The 24,275-nt window shown below is 43.7% G+C and overlaps 5 protein-coding genes across 6 annotated transcripts; 2 read left to right on the forward strand and 3 right to left on the reverse strand.

Moving 5' to 3' along the window:
• Nucleotides 1-394: 394 nt before the first annotated feature.
• On the reverse strand, nucleotides 395-11,221 carry hmgxb3 (HMG box domain containing 3). The gene is made up of 22 exons (XM_028960781.1): nucleotides 11,059-11,221; nucleotides 9,967-10,129; nucleotides 9,710-9,884; nucleotides 9,133-9,591; nucleotides 8,138-8,236; nucleotides 7,903-8,034; nucleotides 7,517-7,743; nucleotides 7,231-7,316; nucleotides 7,056-7,139; nucleotides 6,878-6,966; nucleotides 6,533-6,634; nucleotides 6,286-6,432; nucleotides 5,726-5,911; nucleotides 5,418-5,542; nucleotides 3,992-4,119; nucleotides 3,321-3,452; nucleotides 3,043-3,218; nucleotides 2,551-2,767; nucleotides 2,240-2,376; nucleotides 2,011-2,130; nucleotides 1,712-1,921; nucleotides 395-1,177 (listed from the first exon to the last, which is right to left on the reverse strand). The coding sequence occupies exons 2-22, from the start codon at nucleotides 10,101-10,103 to the stop codon at nucleotides 641-643; spliced, it is 3,705 nt and encodes a 1,234-aa protein (XP_028816614.1). The 5' UTR covers nucleotides 10,104-10,129; nucleotides 11,059-11,221; the 3' UTR covers nucleotides 395-640.
• A 117-nt stretch (nucleotides 11,222-11,338) lies between these two features.
• Nucleotides 11,339-14,095, forward strand: slc35a4 (solute carrier family 35 member A4). Its single transcript, XM_028960783.1, has 3 exons — nucleotides 11,339-11,793; nucleotides 12,321-12,419; nucleotides 13,580-14,095. Exons 1-3 carry the CDS (start codon nucleotides 11,779-11,781, stop codon nucleotides 13,778-13,780), a joined length of 315 nt encoding a protein of 104 aa, XP_028816616.1. The 5' UTR covers nucleotides 11,339-11,778; the 3' UTR covers nucleotides 13,781-14,095.
• Nucleotides 13,772-15,439, forward strand: LOC114768468 (probable UDP-sugar transporter protein SLC35A4). The gene is made up of 3 exons (XM_028960782.1): nucleotides 13,772-13,816; nucleotides 13,937-14,012; nucleotides 14,091-15,439. Exon 3 carries the CDS (start codon nucleotides 14,098-14,100, stop codon nucleotides 15,052-15,054), a length of 957 nt encoding a protein of 318 aa, XP_028816615.1. The 5' UTR covers nucleotides 13,772-13,816; nucleotides 13,937-14,012; nucleotides 14,091-14,097; the 3' UTR covers nucleotides 15,055-15,439.
• Nucleotides 15,440-16,717: 1,278 nt separating this feature from the next.
• LOC114768039 (trichohyalin-like) lies at nucleotides 16,718-19,990 on the reverse strand. Its single transcript, XM_028960105.1, has 5 exons — nucleotides 18,682-19,990; nucleotides 18,426-18,546; nucleotides 17,997-18,133; nucleotides 17,416-17,541; nucleotides 16,718-16,941 (listed from the first exon to the last, which is right to left on the reverse strand). The coding sequence occupies exons 1-5, from the start codon at nucleotides 18,691-18,693 to the stop codon at nucleotides 16,762-16,764; spliced, it is 576 nt and encodes a 191-aa protein (XP_028815938.1). The 5' UTR covers nucleotides 18,694-19,990; the 3' UTR covers nucleotides 16,718-16,761.
• A 349-nt stretch (nucleotides 19,991-20,339) lies between these two features.
• On the reverse strand, nucleotides 20,340-23,799 carry cd74a (CD74 molecule, major histocompatibility complex, class II invariant chain a). Of its 2 annotated transcripts, none has more exons than XM_028961070.1 (6): nucleotides 23,628-23,799; nucleotides 22,702-22,868; nucleotides 21,597-21,676; nucleotides 21,241-21,277; nucleotides 20,914-21,111; nucleotides 20,340-20,780 (listed from the first exon to the last, which is right to left on the reverse strand). In XM_028961070.1, exons 1-5 carry the CDS (start codon nucleotides 23,696-23,698, stop codon nucleotides 20,915-20,917), a joined length of 552 nt encoding a protein of 183 aa, XP_028816903.1. In that variant the 5' UTR covers nucleotides 23,699-23,799; the 3' UTR covers nucleotides 20,340-20,780; nucleotide 20,914. The 2 variants fall into 2 exon arrangements, with proteins under 2 accessions (XP_028816903.1, XP_028816902.1); XM_028961069.1 differs by having other exon boundaries at nucleotides 22,702-22,871; nucleotides 23,628-23,792.
• Between the last annotated feature and the right edge of the window lie 476 nt (nucleotides 23,800-24,275).

Below are 24,275 nucleotides of genomic sequence, written 5' to 3' on the forward strand. Positions count from 1 at the left end.
ATATTTTCATGAAAGTTTGCTCTTTTGACAAGTTCATACATATGAACTTAAAACAAGATTCACTCATTTCCTGTTCCCAAAGAAACTCTTTTAAGAGGAAGTGGTCTCCCCAAAGGATGAGTTGTGCAATATCCTAAAGGGAAGGAATGGCATGAATCAAAGCCAGTCGTTCCCTGACCACAGAAACTGCTTAAAATACCATGTTTTCCGTCCTGTTATTTATTCACTTAATCTACAACCTATATGTAAAAAATATATATAATAAAAAACATGATGTGCAGATCACATTGAGGAAGAGAATCTTCATTTAATAACAGAAGGCCACTTATACAATACATTGCAAGTCACAAAAGAAAAAGGCATTGCACAGTTAAAAAAAAAAGCACCCCCTGCAGGCCAGTAACAGTAGCGCCCATCATAAAATGCTTTTAAAAATTGGTTTAACATGGTGATAAACCAGCGCATGCAAATTCAGGACATAGTTCACCCACATTATTCTTGCTTTGGTGCATGACCTTCCACTTAAAATCCTCCAGTGCTCTCAATGTAATCAACCCTAGTGTAAATAACAGGGCTCAGTTCTGTATTTAAAACCAAAATAATACATTTTAATAATAATACAAATAATACATTCCATATTTCAGTCCAGAACCAACTCTTCTTTGAGATCAGACTTTAATTCCACTCCTGTCTCTTCCACTTCTTCCTCATCTTCCTCATTCTCTGTGTTGATTTGAGCCACGCCCAGCCTGTAGAGGGCGTCTCGAATGACCACCTCTCCGGGCTGGCATGCCGACAGTACCTGTGCGATCTGTGCGCTCACCACCTCTCGGCTGAGCAGGAAGTCCAGGAGCCGGTTGTAGAGGTAGTAATACGCTGCGCTGTCAAACGTCAGGGCTCGCCGGCGCACTGCGTTCACAGAGGGCGGAGCCTCTTCGGTCAGACCGTCCGCCTCCAAGTCTGAGTTGCTGTGGAGCTCTTCCACTAGGCCGGTGTAGGCCTCCAGCTCCCGACACAGGGCCATGTTGTGGTGGGGGTGCCTGTCTGCACTCAGGGACCCTGCGGGACTAACGATCCAGCGAGAGGGGGACTTGGTGACCGGGTGGACCTGGGGGGTCTCCACTGCCATGAGATCCACACTGTACAACTGGTCCTGCAGCTCCTCGCAGGATACATACTAAAAACACACACACATAAACAGAAGAAGTTGTAGTAGCCTGAAAATGATGTATTGCAATGAACTTTATTTGAGAAATAACTTTTACCAGCGGTTTTCTTTCAATAAGTAATTACCATGACACATTGTTTTAATGTGTTTGAGATAATTTATTTTCAAACCATTCTTTTACTTTTTTTATTGTAAGATTTGTATGCATGATGTGGTCCTGGCTTTCGTTTCTTCATTGCTATCCAATAAAATTACATTCCTTTGTCAAACACGAATGTTAATTTCATGTTGATTTTGCGATTGTGGCAGAATCTAAATTTTACAGTCGTAAAATGATGTTTTGTTGCAAGAGTGTAACAGCAGCTGTCTCTCAGGGTACAGCCAAAGATATAACCATCATTCTTTCATGATTGTACAAATTGGGAATCAGCAATGAGAAGGTTTATCAAGCAATAGACGCAGGGCGGATTTTGGCAACCAATAATCAATCAGCAGTATAGTGAACTAAAAGATCAAAGGATTCTTCAAATGCCATCTTCTCACCTCCGCTTTGCCCATGGGATCTGAAAAGCAGCCCTGATTTCTGCCCCACATCTGCAACCCCAGTTCTGGGTAAAGCACGTCTGTGCACAGTGCCACCTGCTGGGCAGCGTCAGTGATGTAGACTGGGGGCCAGAAGCGAGAAGAGAGCAGCAGGTCCACGTGATCTCGAGCGGTCTCATTCCTGACCATGTACTTCGATCCACACACAACCTGGCAAAGAATAAGGCTTATTTTTTTGAAAGAGAGTTCACCCACAGTGTAAAAATGTAACTGGATGGATGGCATGGATTGATGGGTACCTGATGAGGGCACAGCTTGCTGAGTTTACCAGCAGTCATGTGATGGGGGGGCTGTGAGCCGGTGGCCTGACCGTTCTGAATGTGTGTGTAGAGGGAACACACACGGTGAATCAGCTCATTCTACAGGCAGGGACGGAGAAAGCAATGTTAAATGTCATGGGAAATACATGCTTTGATAATACATTCAGTGGGTTCAGGGAAGAAACATTTTACACACACAGACACACACCTTGGAGCTGTCTGGACTGACAGGGACTCCACAGCTCTGCAACACACTCATGAGCTCATCATGGGTTTGATCATCAAACAGGTTCTCTGGACTTAACCTCCCTTCGTGGATCAACCTCACCAGCATGGAGAGATCACCTGAGGCGAAAAACACACACACACACACACACACACACACACACACACACACACACACACACACACACACACACACACACACACACATTTGTCTCAATGACACTGATAGCAATGCTTAGTTTTAGCATTATCATGGGTTTTTACTGCACATAGGCATGTCTGTGCGTGCACTACCTGTACACTCGTCTGACTGGATCTTGTCCCTCTCTGTATTGATGACTGTGCTGTTTCTCATGAGGGGAGGGATGAAAGGGGCGATGATAGAGGCATCAAAGCGTGTGATTGGTGGGCTGCTGGGGAAGGCAGCCTGCTCCAAAGCCTCGTTCTCCATGGTGAGCCAGAACTCATCGACGTGCACCTCATCCGATGCAGCAAAGTCTGGCCATGTGAACTAGAGTGGAAAAGGTGGCAGTTCCACATCATTTCACATTTGTATGTATTAAATACACTACCAGTAAAAGAAAACGAATGAATCAGAATCTTCTATATTGTAGAATTTTGTTCTACAATATAAAAACAGACAGAACAAGAACAAAAAAAACAAACAAATGTGTAGTTAATAGTTATTCTGAAAACTTAACTAAGCTTATAAAAAGATGATGGAAAGGAAGACAGAAAAACTTGATGGACTGTTATGGATGAATGAATGCAGTCTATGAGCCTCACCTTTACATTATGAAGCAGTAGTGCATTGTTGGTGTTGCGCTGCGCAATCTCCACTTTAGGTGCAATGCCACATACCCCACAGATCATGTCATTGTAGTCCCTCACTGTCAGACTTTCAAACGCCCAGTAACCAGAGCAGAGAAGCTCCTGCAGCTCCTGCATGTCCACGTTACACTCTACAGACAAAAAAAAAAGTCACTGATAAATTACAAAAGTCTTTTTTTTTTTCAGGGGTCAGGATGAAAAGAAAGACAGAAGGAGAAACGGTGATTATGTACCTTGCTGATTTTGGACATTCTGCAGGACGGAGAGAGCTGCCAGTGTAGGGTCGTGACCCAGTCTTATGTGGTTCCGGATCTTAAAGAAAAGATCCACACTGACCAGAAGTTTATTACCGACATTAAACAGACCTACGGAGCACACACAGGAAGACAGGGGTTAGGCGGCACCCACCAATAAATACATAAATCAGAAAATAGACTTGCAGGCTTATAAATAACCTAAAAACAATACATATTTTGTTCTTTTATCACAAGCAAATTATATTTTGTCAACACAAAACTTTATGAACATTCCATATACAATATATAGGATTCTTAAATAGTCCCCTATTATGAAAATGTCACTTTGTGAGAGGGTTAATTAAATTTGTATCTGGAAAAACGCAGACACAACTTCCTGTTTGCACCAAACATTGTGGTTGGTGAATGGTGTTGATGACATAATTTCCAAGAATGCCTGGGGAAATCTCATTGTGGGACTGACTAAATGTTGCTGTAATTCTGTGAATTTTGGATAGACTTGGATAGAGAGATAGAGATACAGTATAAGGACACAAAGACCTATATAAGAACAAAACAAAATAATAGGAGACCTTCCTTCCATGATTTTTTCATCGCTACTTTTTGGCTGAGCAGGTGGAGGCACAGGACTGAGCACAAGTACACACCAGGATAAAGGTCTACAAGGCTGTGTAAAGCCAGGCACTGCGGGTTGATGCATATCTTCAGCTGGATGGTGGCAGTCTGAAGATGAGACTCAGTCAGCAACCAGCAGTCCTCCTGCCCTGCCGCTGAACTAAAATACAAACACAACCCCGTCAAACACAAAGCATGCAGTTCAAATGTGCTTTGATACCTTTTTCGGCATCCATTATCGAGATATATATATATATATTAGAGGTGGCCATAGATTAATTTTCTTAATATAGATAAATCTCACTGTAATCTTGGAATTAATCTGGATTAATCTAGATTAAAATGGCTCATTTGAATTCTGCCGAAGGCATTCAGAATATGTGTTCTACCCAAATAATGACTAAAAGGAAGTCTTTGAGAACGGGTTGCTCAAGCCAGTTGGCGCATTAGACCAGGGGCGCATCTCCTGTTTCCAAAATGCATCACAAACTGCTTGAGGTTAGGGTTAATTCGTTCTACTATGATAATTGGTGATGAAAATAAATTATGTTCAATAAGATGTACTTGTGTTTACCAACTGTTTATTCAGTGAAATAGCTGCATCCATGTTACCACGTCACGTTTGATGTGGTAATTTCACAGTTCGAAGACACATTCTCACCCCCTACAGTGCAATTCGGCTAGGTATACATCCGCGCTAAAATATCAAGATGAAAGTCATCATAGTGTAGCAGTTCTTCTTCTGTGTTGTGTAATTTTTTGATTTCGTTTCTTGAACCACAAATGATGAGCTGACACCCAAGAGATTTTCTGTGCAAAGTGTATTCTGTACCAAAAGCAAGGTCGCGTCAGAACATCGCGTCAGAACATCGTGTCACACATCGCGTCTTTCTGCATTTCTCACAACTCACGCCATGTGTCCAAGAGAACTGAACATTAACATAAAGCATTCACAATTTACAATACTGCATTCCTGTACAAAAAGTAAGGTCACGCCAGAACATCGCGTCACACATCGCGTCTTTCTTCATCTCTCTCTACAATATACAGTATTAAAAGAATATTAAAAAATATTCACAAAATAACACACATGCAAAATATTCCTAATATGTACATAAATTAAAATGAAAGAAATAACTTTTTGCACATAAACCCCACGCAGCTCTCACAGCTCACGCCATCTGTCCAAGAGACCTGAACCGGGTCTCAAAAACAAAATAAAAGTCTTTAGGGAATAAGAAACTAAAAGACACAAGAAAGAAGAAATATACTTATAAATCTCGTGTAACCATTTAACTCCGGCACAATAGCTTGCGTAGTATAGACCCAGCTCCCAACCCAACTTTGTGAATAGATTAACAGCGATATTTTTTTTATTGCCCGATAAGAGTCTCACGTTAACGCAGCATTAGAGTTTAAGACATAAACCTGTGTGAGTATGATTTGTTTCTAGCTTACCCATGACCGCCTTTAAACAGCGGGTACTGGCACAGACTGCAGAGTTCTGCAGGCGGCTCATAGAAGCACGGCCAGCCAGTCTGCAGCTGTGCAGACGTCTCATCTCCACTGGACGTCACCACTACCTAAAAGCAAACACCCACACAATCAGATAAGTTTCTGTTCAAGAGGGTCACACTAGATGCACACTTTTGCAGAATTTTCCTCAATAAAACTAATTCTCTACGATATTTATACAGAAATATAGAATGTAGCACACATATTGTTCCCTTCTCTTCAGAACACGGAATGCAGTTGGACAGAAGTACCTGGGTGCTGTTGAGTTGCTGTATGAGTGCAAGCGCATCCTGCAGTTCGGCTTCACTCTCCGGGATCTGCAGGCTTCGGCGCAGAAGCAAGAGTGTGTTCTGCCTCTGTATGTCCTTCTGTGCCGCCGTTAGTGGTGTGTAAGGATCCAGGACATTCTCCAAAGAGGCCACACCCTCCACAGATGCCTGGATATGTACATAGACATAAAACAGTACTGGTAATGTTGTAGCCCTAAAACTATACATTTTGACAATATATTTTTAGGATTTATTATATAATAAAAAAAAGCTGCAAAGTTGAGCTGTCCCATGTTTGTGAGAAGAAAATGGTGCAGTGTTTAACTGATGGTTGCCTAGTGGGTCTAAAAACAGATGACCAGAAACCCCACTTACTACCATTGTGTATCAGAGCAAGACACTTAACTCTGAGTGTCCCTGTAGCTATTGATTGTGATATGCTCTGAATAAAAGCATCTGATAAATGCCGTAAATGTAAAAAAAAAAGGTAAAAAAATGTTAATCTGATGAACAGGTGAATGAAGGCTGTGCCGGTGGTTTACCGGTATCTTGGACTTCCTGCTGGCTGCTCTGGAGAGCTCCCATCCACAGTTGGGACAATGCTGGGGTTTGTGCCTGTTCTTATATACATAATTGCATAAGGGGTTCTTGCAGCGGCCACGCCCGCGTGCTGTCGACAAGCCCAGATCCTAACAGAACCCAAAAAGCATGAATGAATACATTGTACAGAAAATTACTTGACTGATTCTTCCTTTGCTCTATAACCTCCATCAGCATAAGAGGACTAACCAGATTGGAGCCAGAGTTATGCCTTACAGGCAACATGGACAGGACTCTAATGCCGTTTTCTGTGACGACATACTGTCCACTGCTGAGGTGAGGAGGAACGCTCTGCAAGGATTAAACATAATCGGAGCATAAAAAAAAAGATTACAATTTAATTTATTATTTCATATCCATAGATTACACAGGATAAATTTATATTTATTTGCATTTATTTTGGCTAGAAGACAATATAGTTTTTAACTTGAGTTGAGTGTTTATTTAAAGTAATTTCAGTAAATGACAAATGTACTCATAATTGATTTAAACCATGAAACATGTTCCCAACTGTAGTTGCTTGGGTAAGTCTACCTGTTCAAGTGGGTTGGGTGAGGCTGCATGACCCAGCTGCTTGAGAGTGCTGGGCTTCAGAACTGTGATGCTTCCACTGGAAGGTTGTACTGGAGAATGCACAAACAAGAAAAGTACCATAGGAATTTAAAATAGGAAAAACCACCAACATGGCGGTATATTCTGAGTCTACGGGTACCTGCTCTGAAGCTGGTGTCCCTGGATTCAGCTTTAGCTTTATCTGGTGGAACAGCAATCCACTGCACTAGAGCAGCAGGAGAAACTATTGTGTAAAACACAGAACAGACATGTTACCTACATCTGCTGCTAGATGTGCATGCCAGAGCACTAATGCATCAAGGACTCGTGTGTACCTGTGCTGGCAGGAGCAGGCAGTATAGCTCTCACAGGACGTTTATTTCCTGTAGATGCACTCTTAGTCTTCCCCCGCAAACGACAACTGCAATGAAAGTGCTTTGAGTCAAAGATAAATTAAACAACATTTATCAGATATCTATCTCTCTCTCTCGCTCTCTCTCTCTCGCTCTCTCTCTATATATATATATATAGAGAGAGAGAGAGAGAGAGAGAGAGAGAGAGAGAGAAAAACAGAACATTATAACATGCTCACAAGCAGCATATACAATGAATTTTGCCTACCTCATTGGCTTTAAGGACACGCTGCACTTCTGCACTGCTACCATAGCCTCCCCACTGCTGCTGCTGGCGCCCCCTGCAGGGAGACTACTTGCAATTTCGAGAATTGGTTTTGTAGCTTGCGGTGAACTCTTTTCGTCTCCTTGCTGATCCTTCCTCTGCTCTCCTTCCTCCTTCTTCTGTTTCCGCTGAGATGCTCTGTTGCCAGGCACGGCAGGGTTTTTCTTTGTCTGTTTTTTTCATATGAGAAATTCAGTTGCGCATTTGAAAACCAGAGGATTGAAGGCACTTCACGCTGAATCATAAAGCATTTGACCCTAGCGAGCTGCATATGATATATCTGTTTGTAAGATATAATTGTGTGTATGTGTGTGCGTGTGTGGTTGTACCTGTGCGACCCACTTTCCACCCAGATGCAGTCCACACATTGGGCAGTGGGGTGGTTTGTGCCTTGTGACGTAAGCGAAGGAACAGCCAGGGGTGTTGCAACTGCCCCGCCCTCTCCTTGTGTACTTTATTGACTAAACAATGATAGAATCGGATAGACAGTACTAATAGTTTAACTAAACTAAACAGTCAAATATAAGCATAATATACATCCAGCATGCATTCAGAGACACACACCAGTTTAACTGATGGCTTCACATGTGGCTCCAGGCTGGATGCAATGGGGATCATGACCACAGATCGGGTTGTTGGGGCAACTTTCCTCTCCACAGTTCCCTGGAATGTCACAAGCAAGGAGACTGACAACAAGGCCACAAATGTTTGCCATTTCAGTGGATTCTGCAGATCCCTAGGCATCGTAGTTAATGCTTTTTTTTTTTTTTTTTAAACCAAAGTATAACATAGTTATGGTTCACAGGTTCTGCTGGACCAAAGAACTACAGTTGAGGAGAAGTGGCTCACATTTGTTAACTGGTCAGCCATGTTTCTCTCACTGAGCAGCATGTTATCAGCAAAACGATTGTGAGAAGGCAGCTGATACTTTGGGTCAAGCATCCATATGAATTCAGGCCTTTCCACTATACTAACTGATTTTTTTTTACAAAACCAGGGTTATCAGATTTGAGCTTGTAAACGTCCACATTAAGTAGACTTTGACTTATTTCCTTGTCTTCCGGTACAAAAACATGCATGTGCCAGCGAGACTTTTCTGGATGGGTGGGAGAGAGAAGCTGTCTGCTTTGACAGGGCTGGGAAGCAATTTACTACATCGCACATGGACTACATGTCGCCCACTACTAGCCACAATGGACAAAAGTGAAGTGATTGTCACATGTGATACACAGCAGCACAGCACACGGTGCACACAGTGAAATTTGTCCTCTGCATTTAACCCATCACCCTGAGTGAGCAGTGGGCAGCCATGACAGGCACCTGGGGAGCAGTGTGTGGGGACGGTGCTTTGCTCAGTGGCACCTCAGTGGATCAGGATTCGAACCGGCAACCTTCTGATTACGGGGCCGCTTCCTTAACCACTAGGCCACCACTGCCCCCACTAGGCCACCACAGTTCTTAAGTAACAGTTGATTTGGTTATTGGGGAAGTGTATATGGGGTTTAGATCCATACCCTGGGCCAAGAGTGAGTCAACATGCATGGTTCGCAAATACTCACTTGACTGGGTATTATGGTGACCAAGTGGGCCGAGTCACTTTTGACCTGCTGCATCAAAGCCACTCCCTGTAGTCCATCCTCCATGGCAGCACCAACGTCACCAACGTGGCACGACTCCTGCTCTGCTGTCTGATGGCTGCTTTTGGCAGTAATGAAAGTGTGTGATGCCGATGCCTGCAGCGTCTCTGAACGATCCAGCCTGGCGGTGTCACCTTCACCCAGACCCTCATTGGAGATGCCCTGGTCTGCCAGCTCCACCTCGCTGCCAAAACCCATGGGGGAGAACATACCATCCCCCACGTCTCCAAAGGTCTCCCCGGCGCGTTCCGCACTGCCTGCTTTCCCTCCGCTGGGCCCCTCCTCCACACCAGAGACCCTCGGCAAGAGTACATAGTTGGCCCGTGGAAGAATCTTCCGGAAGCCTGGGATGTTCTGTGAGGCAGTCCCTGACAGAGTTTTCTGCGTAGAGAATTCATAAGAGTTATTATATAACCTGCAAAAACAGAATTATAACACTTCATTCCAAAAGCCCAGAAGAAAGCACTTGATGCGGCTCCTCCATCTGCAGAGGACTCACTGGGCTAATGCCGTCTTTCTCCAGCCTGGCCTTCTCCAGGTAGTAGCCCTTATCAGACACGTTGAGCCTCTTCCAGCTATCGCTGATGCGTTTGTTGATCTCGGACTGAGGGAGCTCAGGGTTCTCCTGCTGCAGGCTCTGATGAACATCGAAGTAGTACAGCAGGTACGCCGACCTAACAGGGAAAACGGGGTTTCTTTTCTAAATTGTATTTCCCCCAGATTCAAACTGAACAGAGTTGCAAACGGTTGTGTTACCTGGGTTTCTTAGGCCGATCAACACCGTCGCCCTGTCCTTTGCTCTTCTTTTTTCGTCTCGGAGAGGGCTCCTCCATGATGGTGTGGCAGCTCTCCACCTCCACGCTCACTTCTGCCTCCTCATAGACAGTCTCCATGACCGAGCATAGGTTTTGGAAAAACGCTTGACAAATAATGAAATGGGGTCACTCATCTTTTATTTTAAATACCAATCGATTTCCTTATTTAAAAATACTGAATTTCAAGGGCAAAACTATCCATGACACCATTATTTATTTAAGCCAAATGCATATTCCGATATCACGTCCTTACAAGTGAACTACAATGCTATCATGTATTTTTTGTGTGCTTGCTTGAAATGTGGCAGTAGCGTACAGCATTTACCAGATGCCCTTATCCAGAGCCTAGTAGGTAGGTAACACACCCGCCTATAAACCAGAAGACCCAGGTTCAAACCCCACTTAGTGCCATTGTGTCGCTTAACATTTACATTTAGAGAATTTACTTTTTAGAGCGACTTACAATCAGTAGTTACAGGGACAGTCCCCTCCTGGAGCAACGTAGGGTTAAGTGTCTTGCTCAGGGACACAATGGTAGTAAGTGGGATTTGAACCCGGGTCTTCTGGTTCATAGGCGAGTGTGTTACCCACTAGGATACTACCATCCACTTAACACTGAGTGTCCCCGTCACCACTGGTTATTTAGATAAATGAATATATATATTTCAACAAGTGACAGGAACAAGCAGGAAAAAACGACACGCGTGTAGTAACACAAACATTTTATTAGAAAGGTTTTCTGACCCTGAAGTAAAAAAAAAATGATAATGATGGCTGCTTTTCCCCATCGTTAGCAGTACCGAGAGATGCCAGCTCTCTTCCTGCAGCTCACTAAGGCTACAGAGCAGCAAGGACGCGCCTAGGCCCGCGTCGCCGCGCCGGCTACGCGCGACGGTCGCCCGGCTACGACGGCGCTCCTCGGCAGTTAGCCCTTCTCCCTCCCGCAAGAAAAGCTTCGCTTATTTCCGTGTCTTCATACTGAGCGCGGACTCGGCGAATTATCCAATGGGCGTCTGTCTTGTTGCAACCTTACCTGGTTTGCAGTTGTTACGCCGCCTTTGGAAAAAAAAACCCCAAAAAACAAACTTGTTTATGGGCGGTCGGCGAGCGCGCCTGCGAGGAAATTACAGTAGTTCCACGCAAGGAATTTACAGTAGTTCGCAAAGACGCCCTTTTGGTGTCGTTTCCTCCCCAGTGTTTCGTTAAAAAAATGGCGCTTTGTTGCCACGGTTGCCAGCCAATCATGTGACAGAATGAATCTGCAACGGCCAATCGGCGATTGCGTTTTACACACGTGAACGCGCTAGCTCCTCTAGGTTCTGCAAACTCGTGGCGTTGAGCCATAGACGCGATATTTTAATATTTTTACAATCAGGATCGGTAGCTTTGATTTAAACAAACATATGGCGTGGTTCGTTTTTTGTTTGCAATATGCTGGCACAATAAAATATCACCTTTTATGGAGAGGGAAACATAGCTATATTTATTTTTTTCCTTCCTGGGTGACTGCAAAGAGTATATTTAACGACCCATAAACCACGTTAGCGTTATAATAGCTGGCAAATGTTTCACACCAGCACAGTAAGTAAATAATCTTAGATAATAGCACAGCGCTCTGAATCTATATGTTGGGGTTTGGTGCCGAAACCTTTTAAACAACAAAGACTAAAGAAATCGAGCGCCCAGCGAGGTGAATGTCATCCAGACAGGATGAGTAGATCACAGATTTCAGGAGGCACTGCATCGAGCAAGCATGGCGGATGGCAAGGTTAGTCTTTCAACTCCTAGACTTTCTGTCGTTTTTTGGTGCACGTTTACAGGATTTTAATAACTGCAGAGTCATGCGCTTGAACGACATTAACCCACATGTATAGTGATCGCTTTTTCCGTCGACCATTACATTATGAAACCCAGTTTTGCTACGCGAGTTGTCCGGCATCTGAGGAGAAGTTGAGTTCCGATAAAGCTTGTCGATTTCTGTAGTTTTCGAGACTGTACCCTGCATTATTATGTTTGGACTCCATTAAACCGTTTGTATTTCTGTTTCGTTTAATCTGCTCGTTCCAGCAGGAGATTGTGTGAATTTCTTCTTTTAAGCTGTGCTTGTTGACATGACAAACAGACGAGAACAGAAGCATTTTTTTGGTTTCCAGTCATAGCTAGTGATGCCACCACTGCCATTAAATCCTTTGTACCTTTCAGTGTAGCAGTGAGAAGAAAAGCGTTCATAACCCCTGTCCTTGAATGACTGTGTATGTTGAGTGCTGCGCTTTCTGTCATCCACTGCATGTGTAGGACCCTCTGAAGCAGTTGAAGGATCTGGCTGAACTTAAAGACCAGCTGGAGGACATCCAGAAGCGAGTGGAGACTGAAATCCAAGCTGGAATACCTCAGGTCTGAAATGGTTGTCTTACCCGTCCAAAATTTGAATCAGACCTACCTTTTAACTCGAAGGTGTTGGAGAAATTAGAAAATTCACAGCAGTATCGTCTGTCTTGTAAGCACATTCCATTTAAATACTAAAAATGGCAAACAAAAAGCCACAATGTGATGTTTTCTGTAACAGGAATATTAAATATTAAAGACACCCTGAAGAGACTAAGGGTGTTAGAAAATATCAGCATGGCAGTATATCACAATATTTTACATGGTGATATTGTATCAGTACAGGGTCACTAAGTATCAATATTTTTGTATACAAATTGTGTCCACCAGGTGGTGCCGTCTAGCTTTTTTGTTTAGTGAGGTCAGCAGAGATGAGAATCAGTGTGCGATCACAACCTCCACTCCTGTAGATGGCGCTATACAGCCGGGTACTTTGTATTACTGCCTGGCAGTAAAACACGACAGACCGATCAGAGCACCTTGTATTTCAGTTCGGCCTTTACGTTTTCAGTGAACAGTAGAATATCGCAATACGTACAGTATCACAATATTTACATTTACAGCATTTATCAGACGCCCTTATCCAGAGCGACTTACAATCAGTAGTTACAGGGACAGTCTCCCTGGTGCAATTTAGGGTTAAGTGTCTTGCTCAGGGACACAATGGTAGTAAGTGGAATTCGAACCCGGGTCTTCTGGTTCATAGACGAGTGTGTTACCCACTAGGCTACTACCACCCTATACATATATTGTGATATAATTGGGGTAGTAGTCTAGTGGGTAACACACTCGCCTATGAACCAGAAGACCCAGGTTCAAATCTTACTTACTACCATCGTGTCCCTGAGCATGACACTTAACCCTAAATTGCTCCTGGGGAACTGTCCCTGTCACTACTGATTGTAAGATGCTCTGGATATGGGCGTCTGATAAATGCTGTAAATGCTAATAATCCTATTGTGACCCATGTATCACGATACGTGTCTTATCGTGAGATCCTTGCCAACACATACCCCTAGAAGAGACCCATTGCCACTGAGATAGTTGTGAGTTCTGAGCATATCTAACTTTATGAGTCATAATCTCTTCTCTAACAAAAACTTGTTAGATTTATTATTGTTATTATTGTTAGTTTTTACCTGTTATTAAGTGTTCTGTCCTGTTTTTAGGGTGGCTCGCTCCTGGCATCTCCATTTCTAAAGGGTGCCTTGGCTGGCTATGTGCTTGCCAAGCTGCGGTCCTCGGCCATCCTGGGCGTTGCACTGGGCACGTGTACTGGCATTTTCATAGCACAGACCTACGCCGTGCCCAACATCGAGCAGACCATCAGAGACTATTTGAACTCTTTCAAGAAAGGACCTGGCAACTAGCTCGGGCGGGGCACCACATAGCCACGTTCGTGAAGGGTGAATCATGAGGATGATGATTATGACGACTATAACGATGTCATATGTAGTTCATATACAAGTTTCACTATAGTTTTACCCACAAATATTGGACTATGCTGTTCTTTTGAATTTCAGCAGGATCCGCCAGCAATCCAAATGGCCATGTTTGTAGGTTACAGTTAAATTAAATCCTCGCCAAATTCTCAATATTCAGGTAAATGTACTGACAGGTTTAGAAGTTTCTTGATTTTTTTTTTTTTATAAATAGTTTAAACATTCTTCTGTTCCCCAGCGAGAGAATGATTGCGACCGATAGCATGAGCTCAGCCCTTCCAGCCCTCCCCAGCAGTGGGCGCTCTCTTCGGGGGGTGAAATGGTTTCTCCTCCTCACTCTGCTGACTTTAATTTACGGCTCCCACGCTCCGCTCATCTCCCTGTCCAAAGTTGACGGCCGAGTACCCTTCAGCGCCTCCTCCTGTGTGGTTCTCATTGAGCTGGCTAAGCTGCTGGTGTCTCTTGGCACCCTGCTCGCGTTTGAGGAGCTCAGCGGCAGCCATTTGTCCGTCTCCTGGGTTCTCGTGGCGCCGTACGCCGTCCCTGCTCTTCTGTACGCGTTCAACAATCACCTGGTGGTCTTCATGCAGGACTACATGGACCCCAGCTCCTTCCAAGTCCTCAGCAACATGAAGATCGCCTCCACGGCCCTGCTTTATACCTCCTGCCTGGGGAAGAGGCTGCGGCCTGGGCAGTGGTTGGCGCTGGCTCTGCTCGTGGCGGCCGGGGTGTGCCACAGCTACGCCAGTTTGGGGTGGGAGGACCTGAACGGGCTTCACATCACAGCCTGGGGGCTGCTGCTGGTCCTTCTTTACAGTTTCATCTCAGGGCTAGCCGCTGTCTACACCGAGCGCGTGCTGAAGGCGCAGAGGCTGCCGCTCAGCCTGCAGAACCTTTTCCTGTACCTCTTCGGGGTGGGCATCAACCTGGCATCGCACGTGGCAAGCGTGGGAGGTGACCAGGGCTTGTTGGAAGGGTACTCCTGGACCGTGTGGCTCATCGTGGCCAGCCAGGCGGCCAACGGGCTGCTGATGTCGCTGGTGATGAAGCACGGGAGCGGAATCACGCGGCTCTTCGTCATCTCCGCCGCCATGCTGGTGAACGGCGTTCTGTCCTGGGGGCTTCTGGGGTTGCAGCTCACGCCGTACTTCCTGCTGCCAGTGCTGCTGATAGCAGCTGCGGTTTACCTCTATTACAGGTAGTTCTCCTGTTTTTAAATGAATCGGCCTTTAGATTTTTTTTTTTTTTTTTGCTTTTCCCTCCTGTGGCCTTTTTGATGTTTTTGGTAATGTGTGATTTTTTTTTTTTTCTTTTGTTCATTTGGGTTATTCTGTTTAGGCAAAGTATGTTTTTATTTACGAGAATAGCCATTTTCTTGCCCCAAGCATGAACCAATTAGCTTTCATTTAGATTTGAATTTAACAGCTGGCATTATGGCCAGAGTATACGAATTGTTGATGTTGAACGTGGCGTGACCCCTTGACACTGCGGCGCTAAATGAAACCTGATTTGGAGACCGCGTTCATGAAGAGTCCACTGTAACTGGAATATTCATATTTAATTGCATTCTGTGTTATTTTTGTCGTTATTTAAAGCCAAAATGTTGAGATTATATCTTAAGAATATTTATAAAAACAGAAATTAATAAATACATCTCATTGTCATTGCTTTCTCTTGTTTTATTATGAAACAAAATACACTATTGTTTTGTAGACTAGTACACTATTGAAACATAGTTAGAGTAGTATGGTATATATTTTTTTTGTCACATTGTATGTCCGTGGGCCTTTGCAGCAGGCACAGAGCATGACCCTCCACCCAAGTTCAGTCTAAACTTTATATGCCCTTTCAATGAGATCATACGCTCACATGCACACCTGCAGAAAACTCCCTAGAGGTTGAAGGCCAACCAAGGCTTGGGAGGCATGAGAAGAAATGAGATAAGGCCAGCAGTGGTGGCCCAGCGGTTAAGGAAGCGGCCCCGTAATCAGAAGGTTCGAATCCCACCAAGATGCGACTGAGCAAAGCACCGTCCCCGGGCGCCTGTCATGGTGCCACTGGTTAAATGCAGAGGTGCTGCTGTGTATCACAAGTGACAATCACTTCACTTTCACTATCACAAGCTGGGTGCACCATGCTTAATTGTAAGAACTGTCTACTGGCCAGGCCTCAGTAGCTGAATTATGATGACGGATGTGCCATTTCATTCACACACTTAATTATCCCTTTATTTATTTTTCTTGAAGTGTAAGAAAAAAGGTGAGGATAGCCAAAAAAAAAAGTCTACACACATTTTATTAAAGCAGCGGTGTTAATAGCGCTCTATGCTGCTCCACCCTTCATCATGGCCCTGGTACCCTGGTAGAGCTCTTCTCCCTCAGTTCTTCTAGGCCTGTGTGGTGATTATCCAGAGCGTTAATTATCCTTCCCGACAACTTCTGCAAAAATATCTTCATAAATCTTGCCTATCCAGTGACATATTGCACTGATGTTCTTTAATCAACTGTCATACGTGTGACATTTCTCTTTTAATTCGTTAGTAACTTGTAATAATGCCCCTGGCTTCGCTACATCGTGACTGGTCATCTGATGCTTATTTGCTTACCTTTTTGTAGCTGTTTATTCTCTACCTGCAGCTGCTGATTTTTGGAGGACAAGTAGACTGCGTCCTGTATGGCCTCCAGGAGCAGAGTACGGTACCTGGCCTCTGACTGATGCTTCTGCTCCTCCAGAACCTGCCGGAACGTTCGGAAAACCTCAAAGTAGAAAGGGGATAATTCCCCAGATGAACTTTAAAGGAAAGGTTATTTACAGCAATAAATATACAATTAATACCAATACAATAACTTAAAATGACATTTTGGGTAGCGGGTCAGGTGGGGCCGTATATGGCTGATTTCACCCAGTCTTTAGGATCCAACCTGCAGGCTCTCCTCCCTGAGATTGTGTATCTCCTGCTGGTGTCGTACGTGCTGCATCTCCAGCTCCCTCTCAGCAAGCTCCGCCTCCCTGCGCAGCGCCTCCACCTGCAGGAGCAGCAGCTGCCTCTCACGAGCGGCGAACTTGCGCTCTGCTTCTGGTCCCTCCATCTGGATATTTTTTAACACACTTGTGTAATGACCAGAACAAGTTTTAACTCAACTTTTCAGTCAAAGCGCATGACTTAAAAAAGAAAATAAAGCTAACAGGACCTCATGCAATATTAATACAACTGTAAAGTAGCATGAATACATATTACTTAGAGTGCAAGCAGAGAGAGGACAAACAATTCTGGTAATAAGTTTTAAATAGAGAATAAGTGCAAAAACAGCTTGACCAATGGGATTACTGCTCCTCTGCTTTTTATTAGAGTAATTAAAAGGTTAAGAGATTACAGACATCCATGACAATTTCTAAGTTTGGCAGAAAAACAAAGTAAAGATACCCCAAACCTCTACTCAAGTACAGTAATAAAGTGTAATAAAATGACTGTGTGGCAGTGCTCAAGTTGCTGTGACTGTATTCTGTATGTGTAATTCTCGATGTGTATGTGATGAGCGTTAGACTCGTGTGTGCCATCTCACCCTCTCTTCCCCGAGATCCTGCTCCATTTTCAGCAGCTCTTCCTCGATGACCTTCCCATGATCCTCCTTCATCTTGCGTCTGCGCTGCAGCATGTTTGAATACTCAGCCTGCGACGATTCCTCTAACTGGATAAAAAAAAAATGCGTTTAGGGTAAATGTGCTGAAGCATTTAGATGAAATGCTATTGCTTCAGTTCCTAACACTGTAAACACACCAGACTTGGGCGTTACTGTACCTTTTATTGTTAACGCCATAAACGCCATAAAAAAAAGTAAATATATTTCTGGTTACACACAGTAGTATTTGATATTGGAGACATGGGAGGAGTAAAAAGTCGCCATCACGCTGGTGTCGTGATCATAAGGAGCTTCATGGGATGGTCAGGAACATTGGTATTGGAAACAAATGCTCAATGTAGGAATTCTTTCAGAACTGTTGGAAAATCTGCTCGACTGTTCACTACAGACAGTTTTGAGTATTACATTTTTTTCTTTACATCGTCAAAGTAGTCAGATATCAAAAGGCCCATAAAAGAGTGGGTGTGTCCAGACTTTCAACTGCATGCAAGTACAAAACTCACAGTGCGAGTGGTGGCACCCGACTGCTCAGGTTTGGGGTTTGCCTCCTTCATCCTCGCCTCCTCTCTCCTCAGCTCTTCCCTCAGATGAAGTATCCTGCTGACCCGCTCCTGGTTCTGCTCCACACTGGTCCGGCCCTCTGTGCGCAAGCAGCTTCATAATCAGGATCCTTATTTATTTTTTATTACTTTCCATAGTAGCTGTCATAGAAACTGATCTAACACAAATAAAAAAAAACTAAATATATATTCACTTTTGTGCAAATTTCACACGTCTCTTTTGCTTTCATTATCTGTCCTAAACTAGTTTGTGTGATGAAAAAATATTCCTGATGATGTTATGTGAACTCTTTGGGCAAAGGAGTTAAGATTATGCATTTTGCCAAATTTGAATAGAATTTCAGCAACATGTAGAGTCCCCTCGACCCCCACCTCTAAGGTGCATCTCCATTTCTTGTCTGAGTTGGTGCTGCAGGAATGTCATCTTCCCGTCCACGGTGGCATCATCAGCCTGAGACGCCGCGCCCCTCGGCTCCGAATCCTTTCCAGCCTCCTTTATGATTTAATGGAATCTGAATCAGCACTGTTACACCCACACCCACCCATTTATGCCAAGCATCTATCTGAAACAACAAAAACGCTGTGTTCTCAATGCTCAGGTATTTTAGTGGGTTGTGTAGATACTCACACATGTGTCCATTCTGAATCGTCCGGCCTGGCGGCAGCGTCTGCTGACTGCCGTCTCTTTTACTGGTTGTTAAATTATTCATGACATGCTCATCTTACACACCACATAGTACACTTTCTCCTGTAGCAGTGTTTGTGCACACACACACACACACACACACACACACAGTCCAGGTGTTGTTGTTTCTGAGTTTTTAAACGCATTTTACTTGTTGACAATATTTTTCATACCAGAAGCTTTTTCCATCATCTTGGTCATTTAAACAGATACAGATTCATACAGAATAATGTAACAAACCTGTACATAGACTTTTTACAAGAAAACATGCATAATCAATAACGACCATATACATTTCTGAACTTAATTTTATAAAGCCGTTCTATCAGTTCCTTAAACCAAATACCTTAAAACAAATAAACCATAATATAGAGCTGGATTCATTTTCAAACATATCAACAACACCAGACAATTTAGCAAGAGGACTTATCACATCACAGGTGTAATTTGCGGGGGTTAGTTGGGTCATGACCTTGCAAAAATCTGATCCAGCCAGCATAACTCCCCCATATGCAATCACATAATTCTGATTAATAAATAGATTATCTTGCATTGCACTTGTCGATTTCATTTGCCTGCAAAACAATAGCATGTTTAGTTATCCGGTGATGTCCCCCCCATTCAGAATACTTGGTATTACCCAACCATTTCTTGTCAACGGGTGTTTGGCCTTCTGTTTTTTTTTTTGATAATCGTCACGTCATGTGATACTGTACCTACATGATGCTTTTTGGCATTATGGATTACCGATAATCCCCCCCAGTGTTATTCAGAAAGTTATGCCCATGAAATTCAGCCACAGCTATGGTGCGTAATACAGCAGACACCAACACACACATATTCTTATACTATATCCTGTGGCTTTGAGGTCAGGTTGTGCGACTGCTCCCTCCTGGTGTTGTGCTCCGACGAGTCTGGCCAGCAGTAGGGTTGGAAATCCCAGAGAAGTGACATCATATGCAATATTTCACCATTCCTAATGACGGTATTGCAGTGCTACAGGACTGTATATTATATATTACCATGCCATTACATTGGTCATCTGACAGATGAAGTAACTCTACAGCAGGGGTCACCAACTCTGTCCCCAGGAGGGCCTCGGTCCAGCACAGTTAGGTGTGCGAAATGAAGGTAAACACAACAATGTGCAGTTGTTGGGCCAATGGGCCAGAGTTGGTGACCCCTGCTCTACACCATTATTCATATGGCACATGTGGGGACTAAGCTTTGCTCAGTGGCATCTTGGCGGATCGGGATTCGAACCAGCGACCTTCCGATTACGGGGCTGCTAGGCCACCACTGCACACTGTGATGATTAGGTGCCACCGTTTCTCCTCCATCCTCATAAAAGCCCAGCACAGGATGTTCCTGCTTTGATCTAAAGTCATTCATTCCGTACACTCACACATGTTGCCGTTTATTTTACTTTATGTACATTGGGTTGTATGTCTGTAAATAAGTACAGTTTTTTACCGTTTTATTATAAATTGTATTGCTTTACTTGAGAGACACAAGGGCGTTAACATTCTTTTGAAAAAAATAACACCAACAACAATAACAGTAATAATAATATACCCCCATGAGGAAATAAAGATCGGACCTATACACAGAAATATTTTATTGTGCAAGCATTAGGAGCCACCCAGTTGGAAAAAGGCACATTTATATTGTTCAGCCACATCTCTTCAACTGCCTTTCAATCGTTTCCCACTTCATTACAGTTTAAAATATCATTTAAAGAAATTTAGTTAAACTGTTAACATGACAGAAGGGTTAATAAACAGTCCAACTACTGATTACAGAGTCAAAGAAAGAGGCGTGTGTGTGTGTGTGTGTGTGTGTGTGTTTGTGCGCTGTCACTGTGTAGAATGTGCAAAAACACAAATCAAACCGTATACCCAAAGAAAAAATAAATGGATCTCACAGTCTTTTCAGAGCTATTAGGATGTCTAGCCGATGAGATGCACCAGTCGGATATACTCTGCAGGTGACTGAGTGCCAGAGGACAGGAGAAGCGCAGCAGTCCCTGTGATTTCCTTCATCTGAGGAGAAGAAGGTCACAACTCAAGCATACAAACAGGAACACATCTTGGCAGAGCCCTGATGAAAAATCACTAGTTTTCTTAAAATTGATATTTAAACTCTGCCACCATTCCTCTTATAGTCTGAACTGACCTCACTGGCACTGCGGACGGCCACGGATGAGAGTTTCGGGGATCTTATTTCCATTCTTGTCCACACACCAGCAGTACCCTGTGCTGGACCAGCACTGCATGGGCATGTAGTCGCCCTGCTCATCACACTGGGGCTTGTACACACCAGGATTCACCTTTTTAGAAGCCTCCAATTTGCATTTGGTGTCAAGTTCTGCAACTAGAATGAGAAGAGTAGAGGGGTGAGCGAAGCCGTGGGTGGTTTTATATGTGTATCTGAGATATCGGTACACATTGAACATAAAACTGCCATTTATTCAGGAGAAGAGGGCATGATAGGTGTATTTACCTCGAGGTTTTCCAGAAGTTGGATTAGGTGGGGGGTTCTATGAGGTAAAGAAAAAAAAAAGCCACATATGTTCACATATGCTCACACCATCTATTCATTCTTACACCAAATAATGCAATTTCCTTTCAAACTTTCCTTACCTTTCTAGGAAATATTTATATTCTACACACCTTAATATACACACCTGTCTAATTCCTAAATACAAGTGTCTTAAATTTTATAACATTCGGCAACTGCATAATTGTAAATGTGGACAGATTTAAGTTGCTTTTGTAAGTTGTTGCTGCTCCCTGGTGGCCGATCCTCATCACTACTACAGAACTGCAGTTCTGAGGTCAGCTGAGGTTTCCTGTTACCTGTGCGTCCAAATCAGAGAAGTCTTTGAGCAGGGGCATGGTGTTCACGGGAATGTGCATCATCTTGGTTCCTCCAGAGGCTGCAGGGCGAGAGTAAACATTAGTGTGAGTAACACAAGAAATTAAAAAAGGCGGTCATATAGAAAATCATGCAAGCTCGAGCTAGAAACAATCACATTTGATCTGTGACTTGTTTGTGCAAGTTTATAGGAACAAACAAATTCTCACGTTTAATGCCCAAATGAGAATGCATAAAACCTCATTTGCCCTGTCTCAGGAAGAGCTTCGATTTTTTAAAGAAAAAATATGACACCACACTGAAAGACAAACTCTCTTCCTCAAATTCTCACATGGCTGCATGCCAACCGAAACACCATCACCTTGTCAGAATGTTCACTACAGCAGAGCATACAGCTCTACAGCAAGCATGAGGAAATAAGTAGCTCTGAGAAAGTCCCATGAAAGCTTCCTTGCTCCCGTGTTGCATTTCACATTCATTGTCCTCTTAAAATATTTATCTGTAGAGGATGAACCTAATTTTAAAAGTTAAATGGAAGCCAACGTTTCTGCTAAATAAATGTAAATAGGGCTGTGGCCTAACAGTGGTGGTCTAGCGGTTAAGGACGCGCCACTGAGCAAAGCACCGTCCCCACACACTGCTCCCCGGGCGCCTATCATTGCTGCCCACTGCTCACCAAGGGTGATGGTTAAAAGCAGAGGATACTTTTCGTCGTGTCACCGCTGCAGTGTATCACAATCATTTCACTTTCATAATTTTGGTTAAAAAAAAAAAAAACACCCCATGGGGTCAAAGGGAGGAGTCATGAAGAAAAATGAAAAAAGTTTATTCTTTAATTAAAAGAGTGTATCAATTCTTCCTCACTAAAAAGCAGACGTCTTCAACTTCTGTTTCTCAGAAGTTCCGGGAACTCTTTAGGAGTTGCCGGAACTCCGAAAGATGGAGATAAACCTACACAAAACTCCAGCTCTGGGTGTCTCGAGCACGGCCTGGATGGTTCAATTCAGCAATGAGCTCAATAAAAATGGCCTGTCTCTCCCTCTTTTTAACGGGAGAACGCTGGATTGTGCTGCGGAAGGCGGCCACCTGTGTTTCTCTGTGACAGCTGCTTCCTCAGGTGGTTGGTTCCCTCCTCCAGGTTGCTCAGGTGCTGCTGCTGGGAGACCACAAAGTAGGTGGTGACGGCCTGGCCGGCCAGCAGCAGGCAGGCCAGCACGGTGAGGCCGACCATCTTCACCGAGACGGTCTTCCTCCTGCTGCGGAAGAGAAAGGGAAAGGAAGCGGCGTGAATCGGTGGTGGGGACACGGGCGACAACTGTCGGCTGAAAACAGAGGGAAAAAAACAAAAAAAAACACAAAATACACAGTACTTCTTAAGACTGGTGTCACACCTGTATTCAAGGTTTTAACTTTAACAGAATGAAATATTTAACAGGAATATAAAGATAATGCAATAAACGCACAACCAATAATGCTTTTGTAAATTGTTCTCCAAAAAAAAAGAAAAAATGATCATTTCGAGTTTTATCAGCTTGATCTGCACCCTTTTCGCTCGACTTCACCATTTGGACCAATCAAAGCTCCGAAACAGCCGTGACGTCACCAGTCACCAGGCAAAAACAAATCCTTTCGGCGTCTGCCAGCGAATTCTACCCTGAATGTTTATCGAAAATCCATCGAGCGGCAGTAATTATTCGTATAGAATTTCGGTCTATAGCTAGAATAGAATTGCGTTATGAGGACTGGCTGTATACTATACACTATAACTCAAATTTTAGTGGATCGCGCTTAAATTCTTGCACTTCTTTACATTTACTTTTAATTTAAATGACGGCATTTACTTTAATAAACGACAATATTGTTGTTATGCAATAATGTCTAATATATTTTTACGATGCATTATTTTTGGAGCAATGCTATATATTTTTTGTTCTAATAAAACTTTTTTTGAACGTATAGCGTTCTGCTTTACAGTAGGATTCCAGGATCATTGTAATTTTTTTGCCCCCGACCTTGCAATGATGGGCAGCACCGTGTCCTGGCTGCCGCTCCGCTCGATCAGCACGTCGTTGTGGTCACTCATCCTGCCTCTCGCCCTGCAGCAAGCTCGACTGGAGCCACAGAGGAACTGGCACCGATAAAAAAGCAGGCAGGAGGAGGCGTTTACAGCCACAACCTCGCCACAAGACCAAAGAAAATGATAACCTGGAAAGCCCCCAGATGGACCAGTTCGTTCGGATCTCATTGGCTCTCCGACATCCTCATCATCAGTTGGTAGACAAAATTCGATTTTTAAACTGCAGAGGGCCCGAACACACCGACCTGAAAACTTGCACATACTTTTATACATTGCACACTAATCAACCATAAGATTATGACCACCCACCGAATATGGACGTTGCCGCCAAGACAGCCATGGAGTCCACTGAGGGTGTACAGCATTACCTGGTACCTTGTAAATCACGTAAAAGGAAACACAGTTCACACCAGGACACTTTCTTCCATTGCGCCATGGTCTGTGAGGCTGATGTGCCCATATTACAGGCTATTCGGGAAGGTCATGGGTCAACATGGGCAACGTGACTGGGTGGCACAACACAGGCCAGCCTGCACTCTTTACCTGTAATAATGAGCCTCAGACAACCAAGTAACTGTAAAAA

The sequence above is a fragment of the Denticeps clupeoides genome, chromosome 18 (assembly GCF_900700375.1).
Source record: "Denticeps clupeoides chromosome 18, fDenClu1.1, whole genome shotgun sequence".
NCBI lineage: Eukaryota > Metazoa > Chordata > Actinopteri > Clupeiformes > Denticipitidae > Denticeps > Denticeps clupeoides.